This window comes from Coptis chinensis, chromosome 3 (assembly GCF_015680905.1).
Source record: "Coptis chinensis isolate HL-2020 chromosome 3, ASM1568090v1, whole genome shotgun sequence".
Lineage (NCBI taxonomy): Eukaryota > Viridiplantae > Streptophyta > Magnoliopsida > Ranunculales > Ranunculaceae > Coptis > Coptis chinensis.
Window position 1 is genome coordinate 120,509,181 of NC_141458.1, and position 25,107 is coordinate 120,534,287.

Below are 25,107 nucleotides of genomic sequence, written 5' to 3' on the forward strand. Positions count from 1 at the left end.
GACGTAGTTCAATCAGGTAGTATTTATAGGCTTAGGGAAATGTCAATCTAGAAGACACGTGTGTCTATGGTACACGTGTAAGGTGGAGATCGTGAATGAGTGTTGAGCTGGTTATATTATAAGTCATGTGTTGATTGGGTGTTGGCGAGGCTACCCCTATTTCCCGGTGGTGGGAAATACAATCAAGATTTTGGTAATGATTACCCCTGGTGGTGATCATTACCCGAGGCGTTCTGCCTTTAGCCATGTGCTCGTACCGAGACATCTTCGTTCGTACCACCTACCAGAAAGGAGCTATTCGTAGGTCGTTCTTGGAGGTCGATGCATTGAGTTCGCTGTACCTGTGTATTCTTGAGGGAGCTGCTCACAGTTCGGTCTTGAAGGTCGATGTCCTGAGTTCGCTTACGTTGCACGCGTGCATGATAAGATATCGCTCCCCTACACAGCCCCCTCTCAGTAGAGTGTTTATGCCACAGGAAACGTTCTGCTGAGAGAAAAGATGGAAGAACGTGTGAAACGTGAGCGAGCTGTGGTGGACGATTCGACCAGGACGGCATGACTTTTGACTTCATTTATCATGATGCTTTGGCGGGAAAGGGAAGTTATGTAAGTATGCACGCGTATTAATCGTAGCGGTTGAGGGAGAAGCGTGTCGCCACAAAGATTCGAGGCTGGCTGAAAAGGCGATTACCTTAGAACGCGTTAATGCGGGCTATAGCCCAGGGCCATGTAATCATAACTTCTTGGTAATTGAACAGGCGGTTTATACAAAATCAAATTTGGGACATCGAAAAGGCATTGCGTGTTTTCATCTTCTGCAAAAACGCAAGCTAGGGTTCTTCAGGTGAGTGCTTCTGCTGCTATTAGCTTTCCATTTTCAATTTACTTTCCTCTCTGTCCAGTGCGCTTTGTTAAGTCGGTAGGTCATCATAAAGTTATAGGGTTTAAGCTTGAGTAATTGCTAGAAAAGATTTGCCATAATGTCTGATCCTGATGATACTCGATCGGAGGAGGTCCGAGAGATATCCTTGAGTTGCGGAGAGTATGAGGATGAAGAAGCAGTGAGTGTTAGCGTTGAGGTTGGTGTGGATGAAGAGGATAGGATAGATGAGGGTAATACTCGATCTAGGTCAGAAGGTGGCGTAGCCAGTACGTCAGGTCGAGGGGAGATGTCGTCATCAAGCGATGTGCCCCTTAGAAGTGTAAACCGTCGTGGTGCTAACGCGTTTCCCGAACTGAGGGCAGCGTATGGGATTAATGTCCCTGACCTGGAGATATACGAACCACGATTGAGTGAAAATGTTCGTAGTGAGGAGTACAACCCGTCGAATGGTGGAATAATAATCTATGAGGGCCAGTTGAGAGCGCATATGCACATACCGTTCTCGAAACTGGTATGCGACTTCTTGGCGCTTTGTTGGAAGTCTCCCTGTCAGTTCGTGGGTAACACCTGGCGATTACTTAAGGTGTTCGACCTGTTGAACGCGAGTGGGGAATATGACATAAGTGTATCTGACATAGTGGAGCACTATGTGGTACGGCGATCGGGGAACATGAACTTTAGCTTGCAAACCATGACGACGCGTTCTGCTGTGATCGATGGAATAAGCAATGATGCCTGGACTAAGAGGCCGTTGTTGCTAGTTGGCAACTACTGTGTGAACGGGTGTATACTGCAAACTAGGATTTGTAACATATCCGGTGGGTAGGAACATTTTTTGTTGTTGCTATTCAGAACGTTTGATAGTTGTTCTAACCGGTCCTTGTTTTGCATTGATTGCAGAGTTTTCCGTGAAGAAGCGAACTGATCGTGGGGAGATAGAGAAGTTCGCGCGGTTGACTCGTGAAGAAAAACAAGCGAAGCTGCCTGAAGTTGCCTGAAGTTGCACACTTTTTCATGGAAAAGGGTGGGCCTGCGATCCGGGAGAAAAGAAAGGCGCAAAAAGACCGAGCTCGAGGTCAGATAAGGGAAAAAGTGATGGAGACGCGGACGAGTGACTTAGTAACACGAGAAGAGAGGCAACGGGCTCAGGGCGGTGCGAGGCAACTGCTAGAGGTGGTACCTCAGGAGCTGGAGGATCAAGCTTCCGGCCTGAAGGAGGTTCGATCGATGCTCCGGTGGAGTTGGAAACGGTGGTTTTCAATCCTCGATCGAGGAGCAGGTCGGAGAAGAGGCCGCAGAGCCCTCGAGCAAAGACGTTGGCGAAGTTACACGAAAGTAGCCAAGACGCTCTTGGGAGAACTCCAAATGGGGGCGATTCGATGGTAACTAGGGCTATGGTTTCGCCCGGAGTGGAGCGACTGGCGGTCATGGACTTGGCCATGTTCGGGGCAGGGTCTAGTGCGCCCCGACGGGGGCGTGAACCTAGTCCGCTGCCGAAAGCGAAAGCTCCGCGTAAGGCGAGTGGAAAGGCTGTTGTGACGTCTGACGACTTGGAGGGACATTTTGTGTTTCTAGATGAGCATGGGGCGCAACGTATTGTGAAGCGGAGTGATTGTAGCTTCAGGTCGAGCAAGATAGCGGGTTGCCTGTTAGAACAGATAGCTCTGGATGGCAACTGCAGGGAGCTGGATGAGAAAGGGTTGGCTGATAATCTGAGGCGAATGGAAATTGCACAATGTTTGGTACGCTTGTCTAATCTTCATTTGATGTATCTGTCTTTGTATAAACGCTGGTGCTTTGTGGCTATTAACCATGCGTGTGTATTTGCAGCTGGTAAGTGGTTTTCAGAAGTTAAAGGAGATTGCGCAGTTCGCAGAAGCAGATAGAGAAACGGTGGTGAAGCTGTCTGATGAGCTAAAGAACGTCCAGGAGGCCTCGAAGATGGAACGCGAGGAACTGGAAGATCTGAAGAAAGCTCATCAAGCGTTGAGTTTGGCCAAGATGTTGAAAGACACGGAATTTGAAGATTTGAGGTAAAACTTGTGGATTTGAAGAGAACGCCCGGCAGCGCATCGTGGAGATTGGTAGGTTGAGCGATTATGCCTTATAATCGCAAGAAGGTTGCTTTCGGGGCTACCAAAGCCTATGATGTTTTGGACGCAGATTTTGTTGAACTGGAGGCGGACTACAACGCTTTGAAGACAGATCATGCACGCTGCACATCGCACATCGGGGTAGACCAGGTGTTTGGAGGAATGAGTAGTGATCCCCCTGCTTTAGAGGTCGTGCCTACGACTGCGATACCGCGAACTGATGCCGCTGCGTCGGATGTGCTGCTGAGTTTAGATTTGGATAGAGTATCTGTTATTGTAGGTGGGAGGGAGGCTGAGATTGACGAAGCACTTGTGCCCGGAAGGTTAATCGTTGAGCCCAGAGATGGCGAGTTGTAAATTTGTTATGTTAAATTTGTCGGCTTATAGCGCGGATACATTAAAATTTGGTTTCTGGGGTAACACAGGCGGTTCGTCTTTTACTTGTATGCTTAAGTACGATGAACGACCTGGTGCTCCGCTCTATGGTGGGGTACTCATGTGGGAATGAAAATTGTTTAGCCGGGTTGGATTTCCTGAGTAGTCTCAGCAACCTGGTTAACTTATTATGTTTATATCCTGCTAATACAGATCGTTGATTATATGTATACCACGCGTGTCGGTGGTTGCCTTATTATGTACGAACTGCTTGCTTAACAATAGGGATGTGTGATCACGGTGCGTATAACAAAGAATGGCAGGGACGTTGCAGTGACAACTTCTCTACGCCTGGCTGGTAAATTTGCATGAGCGTCTTGTTGTTACATGACCTGCAGCTCTGAGGTGGTTTTCGTAATGAGGCCACCAGGTCGGTGGCCTCAGTTTTGTGAAGCAGGTCGGATCGTTTCGTGTTTAGTGCCACTAACGGCAGTGTTCCCTCGCGTGTCTGACACGTGGAGGGATACGAGCGGTTCAAGGAACGTAATGATGGCGGGCAGATGGCGTTTGGCGTCTCAAGGTAATTAAGAGGCGCTTAGGAAAAGACGTTTCCTTTTGAATAAAAATGGCTCATCAAAGACGAAACAAATATTTGCTTGCCTTTGTGCCTAAAAGCTTCAGTCAGTCTTCTTGCTCTGCTCATTTGCTGTGCCTCTCCTCCATTGCTGCTTAATCAGGTATGTGTATTCTCTTCTGTGAGAACTCTTTCGTTGATAAAAGGTTGGGATAAAAATTGTAGCTCATGTGTCAGTACGTTTGTGTGCTAGGTTTTTATCATGGCGAGATGTCATCCATACGCGGGGGAAAGGAACAGCATGAGGGAAACTTCGCCGCTGATAATGGAAAAGATAGAGTTTGAGCCTCACGTGCATGACGATCGCGGGAAGAGGAAAGCTGAGGCTGTAGAAGCGAAGAGTCATAAGCGTCCTAGGAGGGCTGGACGTCCATCTGGCGACATTGTCTTTAGGTCACCGCTGCGTGTAGGCGACACGGATCGTCATGCTGCGAAGTGTAGCGACCTGAGGCGAGGTCGCGCAGTCGCTGGTGAGAATTTGTCCCCGCATTGTGGTGATGTGGGGAGCGAGTTCTACTACGTGGGGAAGACTGGGAAGAAGCGTATGGTGAAACGCTCAGACTGTAGCTTCCACTCGGCGCCCATAGCGACTAGCGTTCTGAAGGGGATCGTGCTGGATGGTGACAAGGCAGAGATGAAGGATGAGGACATGGAAACGCTACTGGGGACGATGGATATGGCCGCTTGTTTGGTAAGTTCATGATACAGTAGGTTGTTATGTCAGTTACCAAGGCAAACTGACTCTTGGACTTCGTTCGTGCAGTTTCTTGCAGGATATGATAAAGTGAAAGAAGTTGTTCAAAACACCGAGGCTGTTGATAACCCTCATGTCGATTTGGGTATGTACGCGCGGGAAATGACAAGAAAATTTGGAGGTGATGGCTAAAAACCGTAACGCAAATCGCTGAGAATGCCGCGTTAGTGACTGACGTGACGGAGTTAGAAAGGGAATTAGCTGTGGTGACTGCTTATGCGAAAAAGTGTCAGAAGGTGGCGCGCAAAGCGAAGAAGGCGTATACTGAAGCCTGTATCGCTTATGCCGCTCTGGATGAAAAGTATGATGCACTGAAGAAAACGATTGCAAGCGATGATCGAGGGCAGGAGATGCGTGTGATGTTGAGGTCAGCGCGGCAGACTGCTTCGACTAGCGCAGCACCGGAAGATAAGCATGTCATCAATGAGAGTCGATAAGGTGATCTGTATTTGGCTCTGTCGGCGTTGAGTTGTAAGTTTCGTTTACATTTCTCTCTCTTATACGAGAGTCAACAATAGAGCTGTGTTTTCAGGCTTGCCTGAGCAGTTCGCTATATTTATTTAGGGAACTGGTTTCCACGAAAGTGGCAGTTCAATACTTGGTTAATTTTTGTAATGATCCTCGATCTGGATTTTCTGGGTAATCCCAGTAGATCGGTGGATGTATTTGTTATGTCGAATGGTTATATAATCTGAATGGTGATGGTCCGTCGGTATGTTGCCGTGTACTTGTGTGTAACTAGTGCTTTGCTTAGGATTCTAGAAATATGCGTCCTGCCTTGAAGTCAACCCTAGAAATGTAGGTCGTCGACGTGACAGAAATCGGAGGGGGCTATGGATTCTGCGAGCTCCAGGGAGCGGTCTGCTCATGGAGAGCGTTCTCGTGTAGTCGACCTTAAAAATATAGGTCCTCGGCGTAACAAGAACTGGTGAGGCAGCCTGTGAGCTCCAGAGAGTTGTTTGCTCACGGAGAGCGTTCTCGTGTAGTCGATCCTAGAAATATAGGTCCTCGACGTGACAAGAATTGGAGAGGCGATGTAGCCTGAGCTCAAGTTGAGCTCCGAGAGTCGTTTGCTTCTGCGTGTAGTCGATCCTAGAAATATAGGTCCTCGACGTGACAAGAATTGGAGAGGCGATGTAGCCTGTGAGCTCCAGAGAGTTGTTTGCTCACGGAAGGCGTTCTTGCGTATGAGAGTTTCTGGCGCGTTAAGCGCGAAAGGATACCGGTCGTTCGTCATATGCGAGCTGGAGGACGTTTTGACGCCGATAAATGGAGTAACTTATACTAGGCAGTAGAAAAATTTAACCTTACATTTACAATGCTGAAAAGAAAATTTACAACCACGAAGGATTTATTGATAAAATCTTTTCAGCAAATAGGTATTCCATGGGCGAGGTAACTGTCACGCCCCGAGACCCATCACACATCCCGAGGACGTGTAATGAATCTCGAGGCAGACACCTATCCCGATTCTACCGAAATTTCGGCAGAGTTTCCTTTGTTTTATCGACATTCGTAAACCCTAAAACCTGTCATAAACCTGTCATAAACCTGGAAATCCTAACTACAACCTTCCAACAACATCAAATCCCATCCACCAACTATGTAAGTATAAGCGATGCTTAAATACATCAAATATTACATCAAAATGGCCTAGCTCACCATATATACAACCAAATGAACTAGCCTCTTTACTATACAACCAAAAAGAAAAGAGCTATGCTCATTATATACAAAGAAAAGAATAACCTAGCTTATCTCTATACGATAAAAATATAAACTTGACTCGTCTCTCGTCAATCATAAGGGAATCCTCCCAAATCCCCATAACCCTCATCGCTAGGGTTAGGAAAAGCCTCCTCCCAGAATCAAATGCGAGAAATGTTAAGTAGGATGAGCAAACAACTATGCCCAAGAGAAAGCGACATAACCAATACATATTCTACTTATAGAAATCATTTGAAACATGCAGGTTTTTATAATACGAATCAAAATATCGTGACTATATACATACATCACTAGCTAGCATAAATCATATCGGCATGCTTCTTTAATATTCAAATATATCTTTCACAACCATCATACAACTATTGTGGGTGGCATTTGCATCCTATTAGAATGGTGAGGGTACGCGGTACTTCGGCCCGATCCCGCGGGCAATCTCGTTCAATGCTTCCCGGTGTGAACCATGCACCGTTGTTTTCCTGATTTTACCGGCAGGGAGATGAAATGCCGTTGTTGTGTTCGTACACACAAAATCCCCAAAGCTTTTAGGGCTCAGGTGGGCCCTGTGACCACGACCCCCATACGGGCTGTCACCTAACTTACGGTGGTCAACCGTTCGATGACTGCAGACTGTGCCAGCTCAGGATCCTGAGACACATCCAGGAGTGGACTAAACTCTCACTCCTCGCGTCTAAACCTCATCGAGGTAACATGTAACCCCACTCAAGCTAATCACCATACAAATGATGACACGCACAAGCATGGTTATCTAGAAAAGTAGAAAAGGAATTCCGGACTACATCGGTGATGCATCCCTTTAAAGGTGGCCCACCACCTCGAAAAGGTGTACACCAAAGTTGGAATCCTAGAAATGAAGCGCCGCCTCAGGAAATGCGACAACAGTTCCTTCTTTATAGGAATTCACAATTCCTTTTCTAAATCCCCTCGTGATAAACATAGTAATATCTATATATATATATACTCATATTACCGATTATTTTCAAATACTCTAGTTACCTATGTAGTTTTTCTTTTAAAACTGTTGATTATGTAGGTGTGAGTTCCTGGATTTCCCATCCTCGAGTAGAACAACCTATGACTCCCCAAACGGGCGGTCATAGTAAATAATAACCGATGATTCCCTAAACGGCGAATCATCGTAAAATAACAACACCCATTCGGGGAAAAATCGGAACCTCGCGCCTAATTACAAACAATCGGGTAATCCTTACCCGCATTTCAAAATCCATCTCTCTGTCTCCTTACTGAGACAAGAGACACGAACCTTTCCCAAAACCAGTTTTTCACTTTTAACAAAGAAACAATCCCTCGCTACCCCGATTTTACAGAAAACCCATTTCACACGAAAGCTATCTATATATATAGTTTATAGCGAGGAAATACAATGCAAAACATGAATATCATATATACATGCATGGTTGATACACAACTATCTATTTCCTAGTTAAACAATTCAAATCATGCATGAAAATAAGCAGGCTATATACTGGTATGTAGGTTCCTACCTTAGCAAGCTCCGTTCTCCTCCAGCCCACTTAACCAAATCAAGCCCACTTAATCAAATTCACTCGAGATCACTCCTATAACATCAGATAAGCCCAATCGTAAATCTATTAGAACCCGAAGAAGACAATTAATATTTCCTTTCAACATAAGTCGAGAGAAATAATTACTCGTTGATTATATTAACCACTAAAGTAATTATTAACGTACTACCCTTCCAGTTACCCAAAAGTTTTGTTCTAAACTGCTATAGGCCACCACAAACCGTTACAGAATACCGACAGACTGCTGTCAGGCGGTCTGACTACAGGCCATTTCCAGTTCTTACATATATTTTCTCAGTAACTTAACCCCTTTAGATGCTTCGTATTCACTCTCCTCCCATCCCACACAATTTCCATTTGTAATAAGATCCCAATCCAATTCCAAATTTCCACTACAACCCATTCCACCCTCTTCGGTTCATATCAAATCTAATTACAATTTATCATCGGTGTGTTTCTTATCAATCGTGCATTCTTGAATCAAATCCTAACCAAGTTTAGACTAACATAACTTCTTTAAATTACAGTTGAATATAGCAATTCTTATCGAAGTCGAGAACCGAAAATCGGCTCCTAGCTTTCTCGCTTCCACCAAAATCGCCCACTTTGTCTCTCCCAATTTCTTTGTCGACCTAACAACCACCCAATTTCAATCATCCTTCATCAATACAACCCAATAGAACGAAATCGAAGTTCACATTATTTGATTGAGGCTTAAACTAACTCACCTTCCTGGTGTGTTACGGGCAAAATCCGAATTTTTATGAAGTCTCCACACTTGAATTCATGTTGTTGTTAGTGATTAAGTTGTTCAAAGTCGTGGGTTTGAATTGATTGGAGAGGAATTCACTCACTGTCGCCGCGATTCCACTTCGGTTTCGCTTGGGTACGCTCGAATTTCCAGTAGATTACTTTAGTGTAGTGTTTCTAGGTTGGAGTGTGAAGGATTGTGGTAGAATCGATGGGAATTGAGAGGATTAGGTCTCTCTCTCTCCTAGGGTTTTGAAAAGTAGCGAAATTGGAGAAGAAGATGAAGTTGGGTGTGATTTTTGTTTGGGCCGATTTTTTTCATGTTTCGCGATTTTCGTTTTTTCTATTTGGGCCGCGATATATTTAGGCCCAAGCCCAATATATCCTAATTAGACTTAACGTCCTACTTAGACTCCTAACCACTAACGAATTTGACGTCGCGTCGTAATTATTTCTCGGCTCATCCCGCTAAATTTAATCTTCCATATTCTATCTCCGCAGGCTATAATAATAATAACTCGCTCTAAGCGTTAACTCGTCGCTTCGTGCCGCAAGACGCATAAAACCGCTTAACCGCCATTTTTGGTCAAATTTTTCGCCTATGGTCGCTTACCTAGCGTGATTTTATGAGTCGGAGTTAAGTTTCATCCAGTTACGTACGTTTGAAACATAAACCCGACGACCAATTTACATAAATGACCCTAAATTTGATATGAAATTTACACAAATACCCTTAATAATAATTCAGGACTTTACAGTAACAATGTCCCTTCTTGAGTTTTTATCCAGTACGCTCCATTGCCGACAACGCGTTCTACAATGTACGGACCTTCCCAAGTAAGGGCTAACTTGGAGTCGTCTTGCGTCTTTTTTAGCACTAGATCGCCAGGCTGGAAAGATCGAGGATGCACTCGTTTATTGTAAGAGTTCTTCAGGGTTTGCTTATAAGATGCGACTCGGATTGTGGCTAGGTCCCGCCGTTCTTCGAGCAAATCGACCTCTCGGGCTAAGACAGAATCATTGTGTCCAGTCTCAACGAGCTCAAACCGGGTCGTAGTGACTGTCAGTTCGGTAGGAATGACAGCTTCTGTGCCATAACACAAGGAAAATGGAGATTCGCCGGTACTGGACCGAGCTGTGGTACGATGAGCCCACAAGATGTTTTCCAAGTGGTTCGGCCATTGGCTCTTGTTCTTTGTAATCTTTTTCTTCAAATTTTCTAAGATGGCCTTGTTGCTGGCTTCCGCTTGACCATTACTTTGAGCGTAATGTGGAGTAGAAAATGCATGAACTATCTTCCATTTTGCGAGAAATTCTTTAACGGTTCGTCCTCTGAATTGGGGTCCATTGTCCATGACGAGTGTGTGTGGCAACCCAAATCTGGTGATGATATGAGTCCAGATGAAATTTCGGACATGCGATTCTTTGACATGGGCTAAAGGAATGGCTTCGACCCACTTGGTGAAATAGTCGGTTGTCGCTTTTAAGACGAACCGAAAACCGGTGCTTTTACGGGGACGAACGGTCCCATAATGTCCATGCCCCACATGTGAAATGGCCGTGGGTCGGCAATATTGATCATTTCGGCTTCGCGTATGGTGAATGATGTTAATGGCCAAATGTTTGACATTTTAAGCACTTGAGAACGTATGCTTTGGCGTCGGTCTGCATACGAGGCCAGAAGTATCCTTGGGAAATTGCCTTATGGGCTAAAGAGCGACCTCCGGCATGGTTTCCGCATGCGCCTTCATGGATTTCGGCAAATATCCATTGTCCCTGCTCTGGAGTAATACATCGCAAGTGCGGTCCACCAGCAGATTTCCTAAATAACTTATCATGTAACATGCAATAACGACGCGCTTGATATTGGATTTGTCTGGCTTTGGCACGCTCTGCAGGGAGCGTGCCCTGTTGGATGTAGTCCATAATGGGCTGCATCCAAGTCTGTCGCAGCTGATCGTCAGAGAGAGGAAATAGATCGGTTATGACTAGGGCATGCTCAACCTGGTATGCAGGTCGATCGACGACCTCAATGAGGAGTTGTCGTGGAGCACAACTCGGTATTTGAGTGGCTAGGTAAGCCAGGCTATCGGCGTGACGATTCTCATCACGCAAAAAATGATGTACGGTAGCTTTCTTAAAAGAAGGTAACAAATGATAAACGATCCGAAGATATTTCGAAAGGTTACCTTCCTGAGTAGTGTACTCCTTAGCAATCTGGCGAACGACCAGTTGCGAGTCACTAAAAACTTGGAGCTCTTGGACACCGAGTTGTAGTGCCATACGAAGACCCATGATCAGTGCTTCGTATTCTGCCTCGTTATTGGAAGATGCGAAGTCGAGTCGCACTGACTTTTCAACCATAACTCCTTCGGGAGACACTAAAACGACCCCAATGCCACTCCCGCCGGGGTTGCTAGAGCCATCAACAAATAGGGACCAGACTGATTTGACACGCTCTTTGACAACGGCGAGCTCCAGGTCGGGTTCCCAGTGGGGGTCCTTAACAGGGAAATCAGCAACGACTTGACCCTTCTGAGAGATACGAGGTACAAACTCCATGTGGTGTTCACCGAGCTCCTCGGCCCAGACGACCATATGAGTAGTTTTGTGTTCTTTGTGGAGGAGTTTTTTCAGTGGAAGGTCGGTCAGTACGTTGATCGGATGGGCTTGAAAGTACGGCGAATTTTCTTGCCGAATACACCAAAGCAAGGACGGCTCGTTCAAGGAAAGAATAATTCCTCTCAGCTGGCGTGAGCGTCTTACTTGTGAAGTATATTGGCTTTTCTGAGTTGTTCGCCTCCTTGAAGAGAACCGAACTAATCGCAAAATTTGATACTGCCAGGTATAGCCCCAGTGTCTCTCCATCTACTGGTGTGGTTAAGACGGCAGGCGTGGTGAGGTATTTTTTGAGAGTGGCGAATGCGTGATGGCATTGGTCATTCCATGAGAACTGCTCGCCTTTCTTAAGGAGTTGTAGGAATGAACGACATTTGTCTGACACTCTGGATATGAATCGATTAAGTGCAGCAACCATGCCTGACAACTTCTGTATCTGCCTCTTGGTCTGTGGATCAGGCATGTCTAAGAACGCTCTGATTTGGTCAGGATTTGCTTCGATCCCGCGTTGTGACACCTGATAACCTAGAAACTTACCAGAGGACGCTCCAAAGAGGCATTTCGCTGGGTTCAACTTCATTCGAGTCCGACGCAATCTGGAGAACGCTTGCTCCAAGTGAGTAATATGGTCGACTGCTTTTTTGCTCTTGACGACCATGTCGTCGATGTAAACTTCCATGGTTTCTCCTAACATGTCCTGGAACATGTCAGTGACGAGACGCTGATATGTCGCGCCAGCGTTCTTAAGACCGAACGGGAGGACGTTATAACAATAAATTCCTTGTTCAGTAATGAACGAGGTCTTCTCTTGATCTTCCTCCGCGAGTGGGATTTGGTTGTATCCGCTATATGCATCCATAAAGGAAACCAGTTCATGTCCGCAAGTCTGATCAAGCAGTCGGTCAATGCGTGGTAGGGGAAAACTATCTTTCGGCGTTTCTTGATTGACATTGGTGAAATCGACGCATAGGCGAACTGTTCCATTCTTTTTGGGGACCGCCACGATGTTAGCGACCCAATCAGGGTAGTCCACCCTTCTGATGAAACCGACTTGCTTGAGTTTGTCGACCTCGTCATTAATGGCTTTTTGAAAACGCAGAGATAATCGACGAGGCCGCTGGCGAACTAGCTTAGCATTAGGACGTACATTTAACCGATGACACGCTACACTAGGGTCTATACCGGGCACATCAATGTACGACCAAGCGAAAACATCTTTATTCATAGCCAGAAAATTTACAAGTTGAGCCTTGAGTGTAGGGTCAAGGTTTGCCCCTACATATACAAACTTGGGGTCGCTATCAGTTCCTAAGTTCACTCGCTCTCTGTCGAGCTGTTGAGATGCTGACTTAGGCGGCGACGCTTCGTCGCGTGTGGGCATTTCAACAACCTGAGGGAGAGTGCAGTTGTGCGTCTGAACTGGATCGGCAGCTGTGGTGACGAGACCAGGAACTGGAATAGTTTCTGTGGGCATACTCAGAGGGGCTGGAGTGACCGTCGGTAGGAAGACTTGTGATGTAACACGGGCCTGTGAATCCATCTGGTTGCGAACGGGTGTGCCAACAATAGCAGAGGGGTCTTCTGGGATCGTGACTGCGGCATGAATACCAACTGAGGCGACCTTTGGAATCTTGTCTGATGAAACGGCAACGGTTGGATTGACCTCTGGAGTGTGAGTGGATGACTTCCTCTTCCTACTGGAGCCCCCAGCGTGTTGTTTTGAGGCGTTGGCTCTGACTTCTGCAACCAGGTCATTAGCCATTGTATAAGTGATCGGTTCACTGCCTGCGTGTGGAGTGGTGTACTATCGGTCTTTCCGGCGGACAAGATTTGGTTACAGTGATATGCTTCCAGTTGATTGCTTCTCAGTTCCATCAGTCCTCTGAGGCCCGGGAAACGGAGAACTTGATGCAACGTTGATGGTACAGCTTGCATTTGGTGGATCCATCGTCGTCCTAAGATGGCATTATAGGTCGACGGGATGTCCAGGACACTGAAGCGCGTATTGCAGCTGACTTTGTCCTCTTTAGATCCCACTGATACGGGAAGGATGATATCAACGACTGGGTCGGTTCTGGAACCATTGAACCCATAAAGGGGGGCAATCGGGTCTATCAGAACTGACTTAGGTAAACTCATTTCTCGGAGAGTATGGTAAAATAAAACGTCGCAGGAACTTCCCGGGTCAATTAGGACGCGCTTGACGGTCCAGTCGCTGATCCTGACGTGGACGACTAATGCATCATTGTGAGGAAGACAGACCTTGTTAAGGTCGGTCTCTGTGAAAATGATATCTCGGTTGGCGACACGAAAGTGGCGTGGAGCATGTCTTTGCTTGGGAAGTAAAGTGATATACTTCTTGAAGAGCGCCAACACGACGTCTTTTCTCTCTGGATGAAGTAACTGAATCATTGGGGAAAGTAATCATGTGAACTGTTCGGGCGTTGTCACGATCAGAGGAGTGTTGTCTTCGTTCGTGACGAGAACGATCTTGGGGACGACCTCTGTTGTTGGGGCGAACTTGGAAGTCTTGATAGTGACGGCGATGCGGAGATCGACTACGGCCTCGGCGAGGTGGAGAGCGACTGCGCACTCGGTGAGGTGGGGATCGACTGTGCACTCGTCGTGCCATAAGCTTATGACGCAAATCACCGTCAGAAATGTTGGTGTAATGCTTGAGGTGACCAGCTTCGACAAGATCCTGAAGATAGTGCTTAAGCCCCCAGCATGCATTTGTTTCATGACATTTGGCTTTGTGGAATGCACAATATGGCTTGTCAGGTCGATCGACTGGCTGCTTCACATCGGGGTGAAAGTACGGGGCTCGCTGGATCTTGTCTAGGATGTAACTAGGAGATCGGGTCAAGACAGCGAACTTTCTGTTGTTATCTTGTCGGGTTCTTGCCTTTGGTGCCTGCGACCTTGGTCGCTGCTTGGTGCGCGGGGAATTGTCAGAGATCGTTGCTACCTCTTGGTTTTCGGCTAACCCATTGGACTGCAAACTTTCTTGCAACTTGATATACTTGTCAACTCGGGCGTACAGTTCGGACAGCATTTCGGGGCGTTCCTTCATCAGCGATCTGGATAGATCGGTATTGCGCACTCGACAGGCGTTTGAAAATGCCAGTGTGGCAAAAGACTCTTTCAATCCGCTTTCCATACACAACAGTTCAGCCTTGAACCGTCCTAAAAATTGGCGAATGGTCTCGTCTTCTCTGAATGACAGCTGGAACAGCGAATCAAGATCTACCTTCTTACGTCTATTATGCACGTATTGGCTGGCAAACAGGTCGGTAAGCTGCTCAAAAGTTTTAATAGAATCAGGCTCGAGAGAGAAGAACCAATCCAGTGCGCCATCCTTGAGGCTGGCCGGAAATAATCGACAATGAAGATGATCATACTCAGAAGAACTGTAAAGGGCCAAACTCTGAATGTATCGAGCCACATGTTGACCGGGACAAGTGCTGCCATCATACATGGGGAAACGTGGTTGGATAAAATCTTGAGGAGAAGATTTGCTGAGAACGTCAGCACTGAACGGGGACGCGCAGTATGTCTTGAGCATCTTTTGCACAATGTAAGTGGCATCTTTTTTTACTGCACTCTGGCCTATCCTGTGTGACAATTCGTTAATCTGCTGATTAACCTCGTTGATGCCGTTTTCAGCAACATTACTGACTTGATGCTGTTGATAAGTGTCAACTTGAGCCCGTAAAGTAGCATTTTCTTGCCGGAGCAAAGAAATGCTTTCGTTTGTTACACCTAGTTGTTCGGCAAGGTGTTGAACTTGAGCTTCGAGGCTGACCATGCTTCGTGGGCTTGAGAATTGCAAATTTTTAGGCTAGGATAACGTGGTTTCTCAAGTAATCGAAACCACAGACGGCGCCAATGTAAAGGTGGGTTTTGGGTTTCTTGTTGGGACCGAGTTCGCTTCTGAGCGAACTGCCTACGTATCCTCTTGTTGGTTTCTCCTTTTCTTTTCTTCTGGGGAGAGAGGAATTAGGCCCGACGTAGTTCAATCAGGTAGTATTTATAGGCTTAGGGAAATGTCAATCTAGAAGACACGTGTGTCTATGGTACACGTGTAAGGTGGAGATCGTGAATGAGTGTTGAGCTGGTTATATTATAAGTCATGTGCTGATTGGGTGTTGGCGAGGCTACCCCTATTTCCCGGTGGTGGGAAATACAATCAAGATTTTGGTAATGATTACCCCTGGTAGTGATCATTACCCGAGGCGTTCTGCCTTTAGCCATGTGCTCGTACCAAGACATCTTCGTTCGTACCACCTACCAGAAAGGAGTTATTCGTAGGTCGTTCTTGGAGGTCGATGCATTGAGTTCGCTGTACCTGTGTGTTCTTGAGGGAGCTGCTCACAGTTCGGTCTTGAAAGTCGATGTCCTGAGTTCGCTTACGTTGCACGCGTGCATGATAAGATATCGCTCCCCTACAATATTGACATATCGACAGACATAGTTAAATCTCTCTAGTGAGGAAACTAGAGGCTCTGTTGCCACTACAAGAAACGACTCTTTGCCACCATTACCAGTAGGTCCTTTGCGCTTATCTTTGACGGAGCTCTAGTCCAGTACCACCACATTGCAACGGCGCCTGTTCGTTACTCCCCTGTGCAATAATTATAATATTAACACCGTAATCTAGTGGGAAGGCTTGGAAATTCCCATTTTGTTGCGAGATGATCTTATTGACATAATCTGGAATAATAATTTGTCCAAGAGTGTTTGTTGTGAATGATTGAGCAAAACCGGGTTTGACTACTCTTTTTTAAGCACCACTTGCGCTAGGAGTGTTGTCCTGGGCTTTCAGCTCCACCATTTGTGTTGGCTTAAAGTCGCCTCACTCCTAATGATAACATGGAATTGTCGTGGAATAAGAACCTCCACAATGGTTTAGAATCTTAAGGACCTGATCCGGCAGCATCAACCAGATATTATGTCTTTTGGAAACTAAGGCTAAAGAGAAGAAGATAGAAAAAGTAGGTAGTGCGATTAATTATAAAGGTAGGTTCTGTTTACCAGCTGTTGGGGCTAGTGGTGGCTTAGCAATCTTCTAGAATGACGGCATACAACTGGATATCTTGGGAGCAACACAAAATCATGTGACAGGTAATATCACAAACTACCCTGATTCGCATTTTTGGTGTTTTACTTTAGTGTATGGTGAACCTGTTTTGAGTAATAGACTTAGAGTTTGGAATGAGCTAAGGGATTTGGCACCCATGATCCCTGAGCCTTGGATACTTCTAGGGGATTTCAATGCCATAACATCTTTGCATGAAAAAATTGGTGGTAGATCTATTTTTATGAAATGCATGCTAGATTCAATGCCTTTATTAATGATTTGGGCTTGATTGATTTGGGTTTCTCTGGGCCTAAATTTACCTGGTAATCAAACAATCGTATATTTAAGGATCATGTTATGGAAAGATTGGATAGAGTTCTGGTTACCCCAACTTGGATTGAATTGTTTCCACATGTTGCTGTGAAATATGTTCTTTGTGCTACATCTGATCATTAAGCTTTGAACATCAACCTGAAAGGTAAAAATGGTAAAGTGTATAGACCCTTTAGATTTTTTTAATATGTGGCTTAAAGATTCTTCTTGTATGTCTACCATTGAGGAAGCATGGAATGATGCTAATCATAATAAACTTGACTGCAATGTTTTAACTAAACTTACAAAAACAAGAATAAAACTTAAAACTTAAAAAATTGAATAAAGATGTTTTTGGTAATGTGTTTTCCAATATAAGAAAGATTCAAAATCAGCTTGAGGAGCTTATGAAAAATACTCTGTTTCGAACCAATGCACCCTTTCGAAAAGGTTTTTCTCACTTTACGTACTGTTTCTTTTCAGAAACCCATTTCATATCAATATGGGATAACTTGGGAAACAAATTACTCATTTATATCTCAAATGGATTTGAGCAAATCATTTTTCTAACAATCCCCTACATGAATGAAAATTTGGCTTCTTTTATCATAAACATCGGATTTCTGTTCTTTTACAAATGAAAAGATACCGCATCAGGTCAAGTAGCATGGGAGGCCTTGAACTTGCCTTAGTGAAAGATGATCGGATTTAATTGGATGATCAGTAGACTTCAATTAATGTCCTTGAACTGTTAGCCGTTTGTATAAACCTAGATAATCATTTGCACGCAGTACCTTCTCGAATACTGTTCGTTCTCACATTTGTGTTCATTTTGGCCTTGAACACTTCTTGGTTTCAGATAGTTCTTTTGAGACATTTGCCTTTAAAATTCTCATAGAAGCGGCCCCACTTCGCACTAACATAGGTGATTTCTATAAAGAGTATCCTGCAATACTCCACTTAGATAACATAACTTTCTAAGATATAGTAAATCATTAAAAGCTGGACTTATCCTGGTTCTCGCAGCAGATGTGCACTGTCTTATATAGGAATGGGTTAGAGTATAATATTACTCTTCAGTGCTAACTGAGTCACAAACATAATTTAGTTGGCCCATTGAACCTAGATCTTAGGATCTCCAGTCAACTAGGTTGGTTTTTCCATTATGATGACTCTTGGTTGATTATCTCAAAGGCTTTAAGCCCATTCCCCTTGATAATCTTTCTACTTGCTCTCTTGTTAAACATTTTGTAAGCGGATCCGCAATGTTATCTTTTGACCTTACATAGTCAATTGAGATCACTCCATTTGAGAGCAATTGTCTAACGGTATTATGTCTACGACGTATGTGTCGAGACTTCCCGTTATACATGCTATGCTGTGCTCTACCAATAGCAGATTGGTCATCCACGGTGTATACACACCGGGGCACAGTGTAGCCCAGATTTGAATATCCTCTAAGAAATTTGAAGCCACTGGCTTTCTCCAAACCTTGTCCAATGCAATGAATTCTGATTCCATAGTGGACCTCGCTATGCATGTTTGTTTTGAGGATTTCCAAGAAACTGCTGCACCTCCAAGTGTAAAGGCATATCCACTTGTGGACTTTGAGTCTTTAGTGTCAGATATCCAATTAGCATCGCAGTACCCTTCTGGAATGGCTGGATATCTTGTATAGTGCAGACCAAAATTTGGAGTATACTTTAAGTATCCCAAAACTCTCAGTATGGCAGTCTAATGATCTCTGCCAGGATTACTCGTATATCGACTTAGCTTGCTCACAGAGTATGCTATGTCAGGCCTTGTACAGTTCATGACATACATTAAACTGCTAAGTATACGAGAGTATTCTAGTTGAGATATGCTATCTCCAGTATTTTTGGCTAAATGAAGATTTACATCAACTGGTGACCTTTTTAGTGTGATGTTATATTTCTTAAATTTTTCAAGAATCATCTTAATGTAATGAGATTGTGATAGAACAAGTCCATCCTCCGTCCAAGAGATCTTAATTCCTAGGATAACATCAGTGACACATAAATCTTTCATGTCAAACTTACTAGACAACATTTGTTTGGTAGATTTTATGACATCCATGTTACTACCCAAAATTAGCATATCATCGACATAGAGACAAACAATGACACATCCCTTTTGAGTGCTTTTGATATAGGCACACTTGTCACACTCATTTATTTTGAAACCGTTTGACAACATTGCATTGTCAAATTTCTCATGTCATTGCTTAGGTGCTTGCTTTAATCCATATAAAGATTTAACAAGCTTGCAAACTTTTCTTTCTTGTCTAGGAGCAATAAACCCTTCGGGTTGTTCCATGTATATTTCTTTATCTAACTCACCATTTAAGAATGTCGTCTTTACATCCATTTTATGTATCTCAAATCCATGTATTGATGCTATTGCTATTAGCATCCTTATGGAAGTTATTCTTGTAATTGTAGAGTAAGTGTCAAAATAATCCAATCCTTCCTTTTGTCTAAAGCCTTTAACCACAAGTCTAGCTTTATACTTGTCGATTGATCCATCAGTCTTAAATTTCTTTGTGAATATCTACTTATATCCCAAAGTCTTGGAACCTGGTGGTAAATCCACCAATTCCCATGTATGATTTTGCATTATGGATTCAATCTCGCTATTTATTGCTTCTTTCCAATAAGTAGCTTCTGGAGATGACATTGCCTCCTTGAATGTTTGAGGATTATTTTCCAACAAGTATGTTATAAAATCAGGTCCAAAAGACGTTGACGTCCTTGACCTTTTACTACGTCTAGGTTCCTCCTCAATTTCTCTTTGTGTAGGATGGTTACTAGTTGTAGCGTCTAAAGTTCTCTTTGTTGAACTTGGCTCTATACATATGTTATACGGAAACGTATTTTCAAAGAATGAAGCATTCTTTGCCTCAATAATTGTATTAACATGTATATCTTGAATCTCTTATTTATGAACGAGAAAACGATATGCACTACTATTGTTTGCATATCCAATGAATACACAATCAATAGTCTTGGGTCCTATCTTCACCTTCTTAGGTTTAGGGACTTCCACTTTAGCAAGACACCCCCACACTTTTAAGAATTTGTAGGAAGTCTGATGACCTTTCCACAATTCGTATGGTGTTTTAAGCGTCTTCTTGTTAGGAATCTTGTTGAGAATGTAATTGGCAGAAAGCAAAGCTTCCCCCCACAAATTCTGGGGTAAACCAGAACTTAACAACATAGCATTCATTATCTCTTTTAGAGTTCAGTTTTTGCATTCCGCAATACCATTTGATTGAGGTGAATAAAGAGCTGTAGTTTGATGAATGATTCCATGTTCAGAACAGAAACCTTCAAAAGGTGATTCATATTCACCTCCTCTATCACTCCTTATAGTCTTAACCTTTTTGCGCGCTTAGTTGATTTTCAACTTCATTTTTATAGTGTTTGAACACTTCAATTGCCTCATCTTTATTTCTCAACAAGTAAACATAACTATATTTAGTGTTATCGTCAATAAAAGTAATGAAATACTTTTTACCACCTCTAGTTTGCATGTACTTAAGATCACATATATCTGTATGTATTAAGTCTAGAGGTTCAGTACTTCTTTCAATGGAATGAAAGGATGATCTGGTCCACTTGGATTCTACACAAGTTTCACATTTATGGTGTGGATCTATTTTTATCTTTGGTATATAGTCCAAATTAATTAATCTACGTAAAGTATCATAATTAACATGTCCTAATCTACCATACCATACATGTGAAGACTCAATCAAGTAAACAGAAGATTCAACTTTATTGGCGCTCTTTGGCGCAATAGTAAAACAAGATATCTTAAAGAGCCCATCCTGAAGATAGCCCTTTCCCACGAATACATCATTCTTAGGTAGTACAAATTTATCAGAAACAAAGACTAACTTAAAGCCATTCTTGCTCAGCAGCGACCCAGAAACCAAGTTCTTGCGAATGTCAGGCACATAGAGTACGTCATTCAGAGTTAGTTCCTTCCCAGAAGTCAACCTCATCACCACCTTTCTTTTGCCTTCAACCTTGGACGTAGAAGAGTTTCCCATAAAGAGTTGTTCTTCCTTTTCCACAGCATGATAAGTGGTGAACATCGACTTGTTGGAGCATATATAGCGAGTAGCACCAGTATCCACCCACCATTCCCTTTCATTTCCAATCATGGGACATTCAGAAACCATAACAGATAGGTTCATGTCATTAACATTATTCGAAAGCGTGTCCATTGTTACATTTGCTTCAGTCTTTTGCTTCTTGTACTTCTTTGGCTTGCGACATTCACTTGCCTTATGTCCAGCCTTCCCACAGTTATAGCACTTGCCCTTGAACTTAGTAGGCGTACTAATCTCTTCACCTTAAGCTTTGTCTTGGCGCTTCCTCTTTCCCTTAACACTTGATCCTTCCACAACATTGGCCTTTGCCACCATGGGATCATTGCCCTTCTTCTCAGATAGGCGGTTATCTTCCTCTATCCTTAGACGGACAATCAGTTCTTCAAGATTCATATCTTTGCGTTTATGCTTAAGATAGTTCTTAAAATTCTTCCAAGATGGTGGTAATTTCTCAATCATAGCAGCCACTTGGAAAGATTCTCCTAGGGTAATTCCTTCAGCAATGACATCATGGAGGATTACTTGAAGTTCTTGGACTTGGCTTATGATGGCCTTACTATCCGTCATTTTGAAATCAAGAAATCTGCCAACTATGAATTTCTTCATGCCAGCATCTTCACTCTTGTATTTCTTGTCCAACGAATCCCAAAGTTCCTTTGCAGTCTTGAACACACTATACACATTGTATAATGAGTCAGCCAACCCACTAAGGACATAATTTCTACACAAGAAATTAGCATGAAAATAAGTATCCTTGGCCAAAACCTTCTCCTTGTCGGTTTCATTAGGGCTTACATCAGGAGTCTTATCCCATAGAAACATTGCCAAGTTAAGGGTGGTTAGATAGAAGAGCATATTCTGTTGCCAACGCTTGAAATCAGTTCCATTGAACTTTTCAGGCTTCTCCCCATGAGGAATAGAATGGGGAACAACAGTAAGAACAATAACAACATGTGTAACTGGTGGTGTTGTCATATTCTGAAATACAACCACACTTTGTTATTTCTTTAAATAAAATAAAAAAATAAAAGAAAACAGAAACAAATTCTGTTCGGTAAAGAAGAAGAAAAAAAAAAATTGTCTTAAGTTGTTAGGAATATACAACTTAATTGTACTTACTCTTTACCAATTACCAAACTATACAAACCCTTTTGTCTTGTAAGTGTCTTGTGCTTCTTAATTAAATCCGAGCCTAGTGTAGATACACTATATCCTTAAGACAGATTTTCCCCCTCACGGTGCTTGAAGGTTGATAGGAAACTGTCTCCTAAGATAGAACGGATTTCCTTCTATAGAAAGCTAGCACTTCAATTCTATAGAATCATCGAACACAACATAGTATTTGACTAAGAATAGGGAGAGAAGAGAAAGATCAGAACTCTGTGTGATCTGGTGTGTCTTTCTCTCCAAATTCATCAACTATTTATAGGTGAGTGGTGCCTCTTCGAAACAACACAGTGACTCTTAGGAAAAAGTAAGCAACTATTTGAAAAGTCACATGTTTCGAAAAGACACACCATTTCGGTATAAAACACTGTTTCAAACTAGTGCCTATTTCGAAAGGTCACACCTTTTTAAGATGATGATCTTTGTTTGAACCAACAAGACATTTCAAAAGGTCCCACCTTTTCAGCATAATGCACTGTTTCGAACCAGTGTACCCTTTCGAAAAGATTTTTCTCACTTTACGTATTGTTTCTTTTCAGAAACCCATTTCATATCAATATGGGATAACTTGGGAGACAAATTACTCATTCATATCTCAAATAGATTTGAGCAAATCATTTTTCTAACAATTGTTATTAGGGCTGAGAATGGTACGGGATCAACCCGAATCCGACCCATATCCGAATTCATTTTTATCCGAATAGACCATATTCGAATCTAAATTATCCGACCCGAATATCCGAAAACCCGAACTATTTTAACAAGACTCATATTTTGATGCCTAAAAATATTTTATAACTTACATTTATAAATGAAAATTATTAAAATAGTGTATTTTTTTGTGTGTTTTTAGTGGATATGGATATCTGAAATCCGACCTGAATCCGGATGGATCCGGATATGGTAAAGAGTTTTGAGTGAAAATCCAATCCGAACCCGCTCCATTTCCTGCCCTACCCAACATTTGTTACCCCATATGAAGATGTACTGATGTAGTACATAGTATACGGTATTCGCTTCGTGTGCCACAATTTGACATTCTACCGCACATTCATAATGGAGTCCGGTTCCTCTATAGATCTCTGTACCACACACACACGTCTCGTATCTCGACGCACACACACATCTCGGAGCACACACACAGGTATCGAGGCACACACACATCTCGATTTCGAATCAACGGTGAGATAACACGGTTGTAGAGATCTCGAACCCTTCATAATGAAGTGTAGGACCATGTTCTGAAAGTTGATTGTGTTGCAATCGCTAGGAATTGGGATGAACTTGCTATACAATTTAACTCGTTTTGAGCACGTGGTTATGCACGATTAGTGGGAGATTTGATTTCAGTGGGGCCAAAGAGAAAAAAAAAAAAAGGTGCGAATGGTTTGGTTTTGTGGTTGGGTGGAGCATGAGAGAGAGATTCACAAAAAAACAAAAAATAAGTGGCGAACAGGCGAAGGGTTGTGTGTTGTCTGGTTGAGTGGGGCCAGATTATTAAAAATAGGAAAAAAGAAAAAAAAAATACAAAAATGTGGTGAACGACTGAACGTATTTGACATTTTGACCCACGCCTCTTTATATATATATATATATATATATATATAATAGATTTGGGAGGTGGGCTCCCCTCCTATGAATCACTCTCACCAAAATCCAAATTGAGAAATATATAATATCTTCCATTTTATTTTTCAAAGTTAAATTATTAATATGCATGGGCTATCTATTGAGATTTGAAAGAGTGAAAGAAAACATCGCAACAAACAAAAAAAAGGTTAATGAGAAAAGTAAGATATTATTATTATCATTATTATTATTTCAATACTAGGTCTTACTTCATATTAACTTTGATAAATTGGTTCTAGAGACTCACAATAGTTGCATCAGGTATCTATTATCTTCCAAAATGAGTGTGTGGCTTGGCCAATGCTTCATTAGGAGGTTGGTTGCTAATTATGCACCATCTACTTCTGCTTCTAATGTGGCTTTGAACGTCCTATATGTAGCACAATTGTAAGTACCTTCCGTTCTACATTTCATATCACTACAACACACGTGTTCATAACCCATATCGTATCTTTCTTAGCTCATACCACATTACCAATACGTCATAACGACCTGAACACAGGTCGTTCCAAATATCAGTTACAACCACATATGGAAGCAAATCATTTAGCGCAATCCTGGAGCTTAGTTAACACACCAATCAAATGAGACATTTACTTTGTAACATCAGAGTAATGTCGAATCATCAAGATAGCATAAATGATGAATCTACATTTGATAACGGCTTGGAGCAAATAAAGAAAGTCAACTCAAACATCTATAAGTAGAGAGAGATGAACTAGGTAAGGCTTGATTCAAGTTTACCCCTAGAAACTGGATACGTAAGCAACTCTTGACCCAAAAAGAGTGCAGTCATTCCCTATCAAACAGAGCATTAGGTCATTCACTCCAAAACATCAAACCTCTATAACGATCCACCAGTATAGCTGATGCTACTGCTGTTCCTTTTCCATTGTCTCTGTAAAAAGAGCCATAAAAAAAGATCTTATGCCAACTAGAATAGCAAACTGTACTATCTCTAAAACCGGCCATCATATTTTCAGTCCTCGATTTCACATCTATCTTGTGTTGATAATTTGAGTGAAGCTAAGTGTCATATATACGTTTCCAAACCTTTCCCCTTATAGTTTTAGAGTTGCAGGTTTATTTTTATTATTAATATTTTTTTTAGAGTTGCCTAGTTTTATCTAATTGCTTCATAAATTGTGATTTTAAATGTGCTTATGCTTTTTCCAAGTTGGGAAACGGCCCACAATGTCGTCAATATCAAAATTTGAGAAATATATAATGACGTCAATTTTAATTTTTCAAAGTTTAATTAGCCCATTGAGCTATCTATTGAAACTGGATAGAGTTTAACACCAACAGAAGAAAGGTTAATGAAAAAAGTAAGATATGCTGTTTGCCGAATATGTCCCAGTATATTCTCTACTTAAAACT

General features: G+C 42.8%; 1 protein-coding gene across 1 annotated transcript; it reads right to left on the minus strand.

Moving 5' to 3' along the window:
• Nucleotides 1–10,390: 10,390 nt before the first annotated feature.
• On the minus strand, nt 10,391–11,344 carry LOC147513777 (uncharacterized). Its single transcript, XM_086598957.1, has one exon. The coding sequence runs from the start codon at nt 11,342–11,344 to the stop codon at nt 10,391–10,393; it is 954 nt and encodes a 317-aa protein (XP_086455083.1).
• Between the last annotated feature and the right edge of the window lie 13,763 nt (nt 11,345–25,107).